Source organism: Aythya ferina (assembly GCF_964211825.1).
Source record: "Aythya ferina genome assembly, chromosome: 16".
Classification (NCBI taxonomy): Eukaryota; Metazoa; Chordata; class Aves; order Anseriformes; family Anatidae; genus Aythya; species Aythya ferina.
Window position 1 is genome coordinate 14,305,847 of NC_140315.1, and position 11,705 is coordinate 14,317,551.

Sequence of the window (11,705 nt, forward strand, 5' to 3'; positions counted from 1 at the left end):
AGCTAATAATGCTTTCATGGAACTACATGCGCTCTGTCTGAACTTAACAAAAGGAAAAACCTTTTTTCTTGCTCAGACTGTTTATTATTTGATACCCTGCCAGTAAAAGGTTCCCTTTCTTTGCTTCCCAGGAAAAGGTTCTTGTTTTGTTTTCCAGTTAGGAGATAGACAGTATCCGTAGGGGCTGAACAGCCTTGCACCATAGGTTTCTTCTGTGTTTATTTGCATTCAGAGCACTCTGCTTTGGCCATCACCCAGTCAAATATCCTACCTATTTCTACCTCTGTTCTTTTCCTGCCATACATTCTCTGCCATACTCACGTTTTCAATCCTGTACGTATGTTTCCAGGGCAAAGAGTGAATGCCATTGGTTAATTCGTACCTAAATCATTCCCATCCAACAAACCCTGGCTAAAATCCACTGGAAATACTGATGCAATTAACCTGTGAGTTTCTGTTGCTTACCTCTGCTGGCATATGAATTGCCAGCTAATCTACTGGATCCTTCTCCTTAGTGAACTCTTCTTCGTTTACCTCGATCAGAAGCATTTTCCCCTGCTGCAGGCAGAGCACACGTTTTTGACTGAAACGTGGTAGGGCCTGGCTTGGTCTGGGTTTTCTTACCTGCAGCCTTGCTGCCGTGTGGGCCTTCACCCCGAGTTCTGTGGATCACAGCACAGCCACAGTGCTGTTACACGGAAGGTGGAAGCAAGGCAGGCAGCCTAAAGTACCTAGAAATTAGCTCACAAAAGGTGTTGAAGGTGTTAAGAACTACGGATTTTATCCTCAACAAGGATGGGAAGTTGAGTATGAAGCATAAATTAGTCTTCATTTCAGATATGTGAGCAGCATTTTCCAGATAGTCTCCAAGGAGGTCAGCTCGGGGTGGTGTGAGCTGGCAGAGCCCAGCTGCTCCTGGAAATGGTCCCCTGGGTGATCCAGTGCTGGGTCTCCCTCGCCACCATTTCACCTTCTGCCACACAACCATGGCTGAGAGGGTTCTCTTGATCTTTTTTCTTTTTTTTTTATCAATAGACCTTTTTCTTTTTTTTTTTTTTATCAATAGACCTTTTTTTCTTTTTTTTTTATCAATAGACCTTTGTAATAGGACAGTGAGAAATGCCTCTGCCCTGCTTTGCCACTCAGTCAGAAAGACTGCTGCCTTCCTACAGGCAGAGGCACAGCAGAAACCCAAAAGCAGGCAGTAACTGTCAGTATATGGTCCTCTCAAGCAGTATCCTAGCCATGTCCTCGCCTTGGCAGCAGCCCTGGTGCAGGAGGACAGCCCTGCTGCAAAGAGGGGTGGAGTTGTGCCTGCCTCTTTGCAGCTCTGCTGTCCTGTGCCCTGCTCCATTTGTGGTTTCCAGTTTGTCTTAAGGACCGGTTTCAGTGTCTCATTGCACCTTGCACTGTCCCGTTGGAACTTACTAAAAGGGAATAAAATTAAGAGCCTGGCTCTCTGCCAGTTGCTGTGCCACCAACCCAGCTTTCCTCAGTGCTTTGCTCCATCCCGTGCTGACATAAACATTGATGTTTGATGTCTCTCCTACCTCGTTTTACAGAAAACTCTAATATTCTGGTTATTCGGAGCCTAGGGAAAGAAGCTCTCAGGATTAGCCAGAGATCCCTAGTCACCATCATAACCCATCGTCCTCATCCTCTCGTCTTCAGAACATGAACTCGCTCTGGAGTCAGTCGTCACCTTTGTCTTGAGCCACGTAGGGCCACTCGGCCACACGCAGCCCTCCAGCATGCCTAAGCCCATGACCCTCACTACATCTGTGCCACCCACTGGTCTCCATCGTGTCGTAAGTGTGATTCAGCTTCCCCTGCTTGGCTGCCAGCTCTCTCATTAGACCCTCCTCTGCGTCTCCAAGCCGTTCTCGGCAGCCTGTTCTGCTGTCCCCGCATGCTGCCCCGTGTGTGCCCCTTACGTCACCAGTCCCGCTTGCCAGCGCTCGGCTCCTGCCCTTTCTCCAGGTGAGTGACCGTGCCTCGTGGCCATCTGCCACACGCCATGAGGCCTGAGTGCGGATGTTAAGACACAGACTTTTCCTCAAATGGTTGGCTCTTGGCCCAAGTTATTGCCCTACTCGGTTTTTGTTGGGTTATTTTTCCAGACCAGGAGCCCTTCCTTCCCTTTTCCCACCTTGTGCACACACTTGCCTTGTCCAGCAGTTAGAGCAGAAGAAGAGAGTTTCATCCACACGTGCTTTCATTTATTTTTTATTTTTCATGGGGAGAAAAAAAAAAAAAAAAAGTCTGGTAACGTTCAGATTTGTAAAGCTGTGCTTAAAACAAAGGTAAAACCATCAGCCAAGCTTCACGTCACCAACAGCATAGCATATACCAGTGTATTCCTGTTGTAGTGTAAAACTTTCTGTTCTTCCCATGTAAAACTTTCTGCTCTTCCCAGACTCTAGTAAAGCCCAAGGAGGTTGGGTAAACAGAATGCACAGAGATCCCTCTGATCCCTCTGATCAGATTGCTGCTTCCCAAGCAGGTGTACAAGTCTGAGGATTAATTGTGCTTCCCCCCTCTTGTTTCTCAGGTGATAGTCTGGGGGAACTACGGACGCATGGAGCGCAAGCACTTCATGGGAGTCGCCAGGGTCCTCCTGGAAGAACTGGATTTGTCAACTTTAGCAATTGGCTGGTACAAGCTCTTCCCAACCTCCTCGATGGTAGATCCCACTACGGGCCCGCTCCTGCGTCAGTCCTCACAGCTTTCCCTGGAGAGCACAGTGGGACCCTGCTGTGACAGGTCTTAGTGAGTAAGGAAGGGGGAACTGCTTTTGTTTTTTAAACATGCTGTCAAGGTTTTGTTTGCTGGAACTCTGACCTCAAGCGCAATGCATGTTCAATCAGTTCTCGTGGAGCTGGAAGAGGAGGATAAACCAGTGACCTTAGACAGAAGACGAGGGGGAGGGCGCTGTACCCTCTCCGTCCGAGGAGGAGGTGCCATGGGGCATGAGTCCTAGTTGTCAAATTAGACATACACCTCTTGTTTCACTTCTCTCGCTGTCATTCTTGGACCCTTGTTTCAGATCAGTATTAACCCTGGAAAGTTGCAGCATTTGAAAGAGTATGGGGGGAGTAAGGAAGGCATTTTGCTTAACCGTGCATCTTACAAATTTCTTAGGTTCTTTCTCACAGTACCTGAAAAATTCAGAGGCCAATTTCTGACCTAAAAAGAGCAGGAGTAGAAAGTTTGAGAGGAAGCATTCGTTTTTTCTGAGATCTTTCTTCTTGCAAGAAAGAAAAAGAAAGAAACCTGCAACCCTTAAGTACCCATTCCACGTCAGTGAGTCACGTTAACTGTAACGCTGTCGTTGCTGTGTTTTCAAACTGTGCCAAATTACCAGCAAGTGTCTTTGCCGCGTTACTTGTCTGCCACTGCTGATGAAGCATACTTGGTGGGAGAATAAGCGCCTACTTAGACCAGACAGTTTGAACAGAGTTCGAGTTTAGCAGTCTAATTAACTGCAATTTTGCTCAGTAAAAAAGCACTAGAAGTGGGAGCTGAACGTCAGACTTGCTGCTTGAGATAGGTTTTATACTGACTCCCTCGTTGCTGTGCATCCTTCAGCCCCAATGTCTTCTCTCTCCTGCTTTTCTTTCATCTCCTTTGTGCTGGTACATATCTGCTGGAGATGCTGCCCTTCCTGTTGTGCTATTGCCTGACCTGAAACAGGACTGTTTTATTCTGCCACGGGAGAGGAGGTTGAGATTTCTTTGGGTACAGAAGAAAGAAACCTCAGGTTGTCATCTGACAAGAAGGTGCTGGAGGGCACACGATCCTCCTTGAGGAAAGAAAGTCGCTGTAGGCAATCTCAGTAATACACAGGCATTGGCAAGTGTCCTGAGAGAGGAGATGTTGTCCCCAGAGTATGGAGCAGTAGTGGGTGAGGAGTCTGGAGACCTGGTGGTCACAGCATGTATATTCTGTTATTTTAAGTGCAACGCTAGCTGTAAAAGAGTCTCGTAGATGAACCCAGTAACGCACATTCTCTGAGCTGCTGAGCTACAGCAGCTGTTGTCAGCAGTCACATGCTGGAGTAAGGCATGCTAGATCCTTCAGACAAGTCAAAACTTCTATTTGAAAACACTGAATAGCCAAAATAATGGAGAATCTCCAACGATTTCCTGTTAAAAGGCCCTTTCTGGCTAGATTTTCTCATAGTCTTCATGAGGATTTGATGGCTGTGGTCTCCAAATGAGCTTTTGGAGATGTTTGACTGTGATTTAATAGTGAAGGTCCCATGTCGTGTTCAGGAGGGAGCAGATTCTTGGCCTGTCGTTGAGGAATACTGAACATTTATTTCTGCATGCGGACCTTGGCTTCGTTAGAATAAAAGCATGAGTGTAGAGTGGATGGTAAAAGCAGTTGCTTTTGGTCCAAGCTTGTCTATGGCATTTTAAATTATTTTGAGATAAACTGCAGGATAGATGCAAAAATAATAGGCCTTACCTTAATGTCTGTAAAAATGGTATAATTACAAAGGAGAGGGAAGGAGGAGAAGGGACATAGAATTAATAGGTTTTTGAGTCTTAAGTGGCAAAAGCCTCAGCATTTCAGATAAATCTCTTAATTTCCTTGATCAAATATGTCTCTGGCCTCTCACTAATTATTTTTTCTAATCGTATTAGACAATTTCTATATATTAGATGAAGAAAGTTTGTTGCATGCTGATCAAACTATGTCGTGGCTCTCTTATTTTAAAAAGAAAAAGCACATTTACTGTAATTTAAGTCAGCATCCTTTCCTCTTGGTATGTAGTGAGTACTAGGCAATATTGTACAATATGTGTATGAACTAGAATAGATTAGGTAGATTTAGTGGTTTGTAGCACTGGATCTTTTAATAACTACGTCTTTAAAAGGACCGTGGGGAGCTCCGGGTACATTCCAAACCTGGTAACTGAGTAACAGGGCTTCTGTCTTAAGGAATGCTGAAAACTTCATATTGGCAATCGTTTGGACATTACCTACTAGTAACAGCTAGTTAATCACATTTTTCCTGGGTCCAGTGAGATGAATGCAACATTTTTGCAGTCTTTCACGGGGAGTAGGAGACTATATATGCCAAAAAAAAAATGACTTTATTTAATGACTCTGTTGAAAAGCTCGGTTCCTCTATGCCTGGCAAATGTAACGTGTCTCTGTATCTCATCCCTCCAAAAGCTCTGCAAGCTCAAAGTCGATTGGTTTTGTTAAAAGAGGACTACTTCACATCGAGGACTATCTTCCGTATGTTTTTAATCATGCTGAAAGTTCACTGTCAGGGTAAAACAAAGTTATGCTTCCACTTGTGTTACTTTGATTAACATCTCAGGTTCTGAGTTTGGAGGCAGTTTTAGCAGTCTGCTCTGGACTGTTTTCTTCTGCATTTTTTCCATGGTTGACCATCGTCCAGTGATTCTCACTTTTGTTTCGAGTCACTTCCAAGTCCTGTTTCTCCACAGTAAGTGAACGTTACAATCCCTGGCTGCCATGCACAGCACAGTCATGTGAACTGGCGAGTCCAGAAATAAACCAAACAGACTCAACAAAACCAACAGCCCTTCGTAAACCAACAGACTCACAGGAGCCCTTTTCAGAGTGCCCATGGGGCGCAGAGTTTGGAGTCAGTAAAGTTGCACAGTACTGCCCAGCCTAAATTCTTGCTTCACTCATGCCCACGATTCCTGAGCTGACCAAGTCATATCATGGTTTAAAAAAATAAAGATCTTCTAGTTACCCATCAGTTTAAAGACCCCCCAGTGTAGCATCCAAGGCAAGTCTCAGGCTTGGGATAGTTTATTGTCATAAAACAGAAGCTTTTTTTTCCCCTCAAATTTGACTTGCCAGTTTCTGTCTAAGGTGTTGTAATGTGATAGTTGTGATTATCAGTGCGCTTGTGTAAAAAGTAGCAGCTTGCTAGGATGGTGAGCAGCTGAAAACTAAACTTTGGTCCCCTTTAGAAGTCCTGACTGAGTTTTTCTCCTGTGTCTGAGTCTAGCTGTTAGTTATAATCAGGGAGGGGGAGAGAGGGAGAGCGGGAGACTTAAAAAAGCCAACCAACCAAATAAAAATAATTGAACGTGATAATACGTTTGGTCTGTGAGTGGTGATGAGGGATGAGACTGAGGAGAGATGAATACCTGCCCAGCTTCAGGTTGGTTCCTTGATCCTTGTGCACAAAATACTACATCTCAATAGTAACGGGAAGGTTGCTTGCAGGAAAAGAAAAAAAAAAAGGAGAGCTGATCCCTAAATGTTTCCTGCATTCCTGTTACTATGGAAAATGAGGAAATCCTGACGCTGAGAGCATCTCAGAGAGCAGTGATCTCTCCCCAGTGTCCCTCCCTGCACCTTGTGGTCTGAGCAGACAGCAGCCGTGACCGCAGTGAGCCCAGGTTTGTTCAGGTGCACGTGTGATGTTCTCCTGGTGTCGCTTTCCCTTTGCCCCGACACAGCTGGGATGCCACAGAGACAACACGAGGTCCTCGTTCTGCAGTTAAATCCAAGGGTCCTCATCCTGCAGCCAAAGCCCCGGGGGCAGGCTGCTGTGCCTCCTTTACACCGTGCAGGCGTCCGCCTCCGCACGGCCACGGCAGGATAGGGGCCGGGGGACGTCGCTGTTCTGCCGAGCACATCCCCAACACTTGGCCATGGGTTGTTTAAACGAATATTGCAGATTTCTTTGCTTTGAACGATGATATATATTTAATGTTTCTAGCTACTGGATCCTTTATCAATGTACTGTTCTAAATTGCAGGTCTTCTGGAGTCAGAATATCACAAGTTCCTGTAGAGGAGCTGTTTTTAAGGTGTTGAGGCAGTTAACAGAATCTCAACCTAAGCATGTTTAGCAATGTTTAGACAGCAAGACAACTTTTTTATGAAACTCATTTTAAGTTAGTTTATTACATGCTGTTAGTAATATTTTAAAGCAGGAAAAATATTTTTCTTTAAAGACCAAATGATGTATGTTTTTTAACGGATAGCATAATTTAGTGTTTTCAAAACTGTTTAATGTTCTCAGTATGGAGTTTACTCATTCTTTTGATTTCTGTGTTCCTTGTTATATTTTATCAACTTTTTTTTTTTTTTCCACAAGAAAAGAGGCATATGTAAATAAACACCAGAAAAGAGTCCTATAGGAAATTCTGTTCAAACTGACCATTAAATTATTAGTAAATATTTGTCACTGTTCATTAAATCTCAGCTACTATTCAAGCCTTTGTTGAAAAAGAATTGATGTTGTATTTTCAAGATGAAAACAACTTAGCTAGTTTTGTCATAATCCTGTACTCTGTATAAAAATCTTTTTATAAAGAAAGTCTAATAGGCTAACAAGCAATAATCTATTCCATTTGGTGTGCACAGATTGTGACTTGCAGGCTGTAGTACATATTGTTGATACAGTTTATAATTGTCTTCAATCTTAATTCCATCACTTTTGAAAAAGATCCATATGAACTTTGATTGTAAAAAGGAAGATTGGGCTGTTGCCTTGTAAGAAATACCCATCGTGTAGACTTCGCTGTGAGTATGTGTGCCCAGCGACATGAGATCTCTCCTAGGTGAAGGACGAAGCAGCTGTAGGTGACTTCGTACTACAGAGTTAACAAATCCTTTCGGTATGAACTCGACGACTGTTTCAAGCACCCTGTTTTTCTTAGGCTATTTAGTATTTGTAACTCAATACGAATGGTTCCCACTGCCACTGTAGCCCTGATTAAGCAAAAAAAGCCTTTGCACTCTGGGGCCACACAACTCTGCCCAGTAGCTGCCTGTTTTCCTCGGGATGGCAGGGGCAAGCTAACGGGAGTTTTTTTCAGAGCAGCAGATTGAGCTGCTCTTCTTTAAAGGCTTCGTGGGTTGTTTTGTCCATTTCATAGATGGTATTTGTCCATTCCGTTAGAAAATTCCACCCAAGGCAGAGGAAGGTTGCACCTTTGCAGAGGCTCGGGGGGATATCCCAGCCGTGTGAGACGGGAGCAGGCTGTTCTGTGCCAGTCTTCAGATAATGCTGGGCTCGTCTACAGATTTTTCCAAAGTGGCAGGATCAGGATATTGGATTTTAAGGCAGCTCTATCATTGATGAGTGCATAAAATAACAGAGCTTCAAACCAGCATCCCAGTCCATTGCCTGTGGGCTCCTCGCAGCGTTTCCCATAGGAGAAATCCCTGCCTCGTGCTCCAGGCGGCCAGCCACGCAGACAGCGGTGATGCTGGAAGCCCCAAGAAGTGATGAAATAATTCCCAGTCATTTTTGAAGTGCTTGGAGAGCAAAAAGAGCTGTGTAAATGCAAAGTGCCAGCAGTAGCCCGGGAAAACAAGCAGACCTTAAAGCACCTTTAGTAATGCAGAGGGACGCACGGAGACCTGGGGCAAGCACCTAACGCCAAATTGCAGCTCCCCAATTTGAGCCAAACATTTAGAAAAGAGGACAATCTTTGAAATCCTTTCCACGTGTACCTCAGTGAACACCCAAAGCATGTTCTAGTGGTGTCCTCATGTGTGTGCAGCCAAGACTGCCCCTGCCTGCGGGGTGCTTGTGGCCCCTGCATGGCAGAGCCCCTGAGCTGCGCTCAGCACTGCTGCGCCCTGCCTGGGTCTGGGGGCTGCCTGGCTGCCAAGCGCATCCCAGCACAAGTCAGGGAATGTGGTAGTTCCCCTGGGAATTTGTCAGCGGTTCGGTATTCTCTAAATGTGGCTTTTGAGTCTTAAACTCACATTGCCAGACTTCTCTCCATGACCAGGCAGCCCCCAGTCCATGCCAAGCCCCCACTGCTCACCATGCAGCAGCATCAGGCTCTGCCAGGCACCTGCAGAGGTGCCAGCAGCCCTCTGCCCTCCCTTCCCTTCGGTAGTGGCTCCCATCCTCGGTGGGGCAGAGGAGCAGGGTCAGTTCCTTGTGTAGCATTTGGTCCTTTGCACTTTAGCAGCTGAAGCTGAGAGGGAGCCAGCACCAGCCCTCTACAGAGCACCAGCAAAAAGAGGCTGAGACCGAACGCTTTTCCCTTCATGACTTCCCAGAAGCTAAAATGACAACCAAAGTCATGGTGTTAAACCCCGCTCTGCTGGGCCAGCGTAAAGGCAGCCTTTGCATTTATGCAGCACGCTGGGCACCTCGCTTGGGCTTGAGACCCCTGGCTCAGGAAGGAGAAGGCTTTGCTTTGCAGGAAGGACACAGCCCAGGGGCAGCAGCGAGCTCTGCTTGCTGAGCAGGGACGTGGGCAGAAGAGGGAGGAATCGAAGCACACCTGCTGCAGAAGCCCACGTGCTTTTCCAGTGGCTCATTTTTAAGTTACCTGGGCACCACAAGCTCTGGTGGCTGCCCCCTGAGGGCTCCAGGTCCCCCTAAACACAGCCTGGGTTGTTAAATCTTGCAGCAGGTTTTTTTCTGGGGCTGTGGTTCCTTCCCCAGCGCCACTCTCTGGTCTCTGCTTTGTGATTTCATCCCCTGGACCTCGAGCTGCTCTGGGCTTTCTTTGGAGCCAGGAAGAGCGAATCCACGGTGCATTCCCTCAGCCTCACTGCGCTGGGCTTGCCTCCCTGCTTCAGGTGGGAAGGACGTGCTGGGGGCGCAGCGCCTGCCCCTGAGACCCCTGACACAGCACTGCCATGGCCTGCCACCCGCCTGGGATCCGTGTCCCGGCTCTATTTTGTGGCATTTCAGACCGGGGGGGTCCTTCCGTGCCGTGCTTGGGTGGAGCTGGGGGTCAAACACATACCACACCATGCAGGCGGCCAGGAGACAGCAGGGACAGGCAGGAGCCTCTGCTTTGTGCTGCCCCCCAGATGCTCCCCATCCCTCTCCACCCGAGGCCTTACTGCAGCCCGTGGGGACGAGGCTGCCCAAAGCATCTCCCATGCTGAGCCGTCCGTCCCGCGGGGAGCCCGGGGCACTGCTGCAGAGCTGGCCTCTGCTCGGGGCCGGGGCTGCTCCCCCGGGGCCCAACCTTTGTGCTTTGTGAGCTGCTCCACAAACCCATCGCTTCCGGGGCGCTGAGCGGTTGCTGCCCATTCCTTTCGCCTTTCTGTAGGAGCAGGGGTGGCTGATCCCGCTCTCTGGGGGCTCTGTAACCCGCTCCAAAACCTTTTGGAGGTTTTTAACGCTGTCTGCTGAGATCTAACCTTGCGGGGCTGGAGGAACTCAGGCGATGGAGCCAGGCAGCCTGCTTGCCCCCCGTGTCCCGTGCCCGGTGTTTTGCGAGGTGCGTGGGCTGCCTTGGGTGGAAGCGTTGGGCGCGGTGCCCGAAGCGCGGCGTGCCGCGCCTGTGGCCGGAGAGGGTTCTGCTGTACTTTTTTCCTGTCTGTAGGTTTTATTCAGACAATATGTAACGATCGAGTGATTTACAATTCAGTGTTAAGCTAATGAAAACGTTGATAATGGTGACAATAAAAACCTTTTTTTTTTTTTCCTGCGGTGTGTCGGAGGTGTTTCATGGAGTGTCTCTGCACTCGGCTGCCACCGGGATTGTCTCTGACCCCAAATGGCAATGGCAGCTTTGTGAGCAATGTGGGATCAGGGGAGCCTGAGGATCCCCAGGGAAATGCAGGTGCCACCGGGTCCAGGGGAGTCCAAGCTGTGAGCCTGCAGGAGGGGAGGGCCTGGGGGCACTGCTTGGACACACGGGGCGCCCCAGGGGACCTGCACAAACCCTTTTCCCATGGGAACTATGAAGCATTGCAGAGCCCCAGTTTCCTGAGAATTTCCTAAAGGTTTTCTCATGCCTTCACATCCCTCTGCGGGTCAGCAGGGGCAGGACTTCGGGGCAGGGCAGCTCCCAGCCACCCTCCTGCTGCAGCCACCGGGCCCTGCCTGCCCTGAGGACAAGGAGGAGGAGGAGGCGGAGGAGGAAGATTCCTCCAGCCTGGCGCAGGGGGGTTTGAATGGCATCTCCCACCCTCAGCCCATCTCCAGCTTCCAAAAGCAGGATGGGCTCAGGCAGTCACTAAGCAACGGGTGACCTTCCCAGCGCAGCCTGGCAGCTCAGGCTGCGTGGAGGCAGCGATTAAAGCGAGCAGGAGCCCTGCCTTCTGCGCTCCCAGCTCGTCACCAGCTCCATGCACGGCACAAGATGAGCTCCACGGTGCAAATGTCACACCACGAGCCCCTTTCCCTTCGCATCATCCTGCAGTGGGTTCTGCAGCTCACGGGCACAGAGCTGCTGAGCACACGGGTCTGCCCTGATCCCCGGGGAGAGGGAGAGCCTGGCTCAGCCTCTGCCTTGTGTTTTCTTTCCTGTATCCAGCTCCAGCAGGGCTGGCTGTCACCGGGTGTTTCACTGCCCTGCTCTCCTGCCAGCCGCTCGCTCTGCCCGTCCTGGTGTTGCCTGCTTGGGTCTCCTGCTGCAGAGCTCCGAGCCGAGCTGTAAAAAAGCCGAGCCAGGAACAAGAACGTCCCAAATGTCAGCAGCCCACACAACTTTGGGTGATCGCAGGGGAGCCCGAGCACTAGGAAAGGTGGGAATGTGAATGTGGGGGTGGAGGAGTCTGGGGTGTCCCTGTGCAGGAGCAAAGCCTCCACCCCACGGTGGGTGAGGAGCCCCAGCCTGGGACAGCCATGCAGCCCCCAGCTCCCTCGGGTGCCCAAATACCCCACACATCCACAGGGATGTTCCTGCACATAAATGTGGTGGGGCACAGCGAGCCAGGCACTGGGCTCAGGCACACCTGGTCCCGCTCGTGACAAATACCCGACCACCACCAG

The 11,705-nt window shown here is 48.9% G+C and overlaps 1 protein-coding gene across 1 annotated transcript in view; it reads left to right on the top strand.

The window, feature by feature from the left end:
• RIMS4 (regulating synaptic membrane exocytosis 4) overlaps positions 1-10,412 on the top strand; it is a 54,892-nt gene extending 44,480 nt beyond the window's left edge. Inside the window, exon 6 of the mRNA XM_084537726.1 lies at positions 2,552-10,412. Coding sequence (XP_084393852.1) covers positions 2,552-2,770 — 219 coding nt within the window. The 3' untranslated portion in view covers positions 2,771-10,412. The remainder of the gene's footprint in view (positions 1-2,551) is intronic.
• The last annotated feature ends 1,293 nt before the right edge of the window (positions 10,413-11,705 follow it).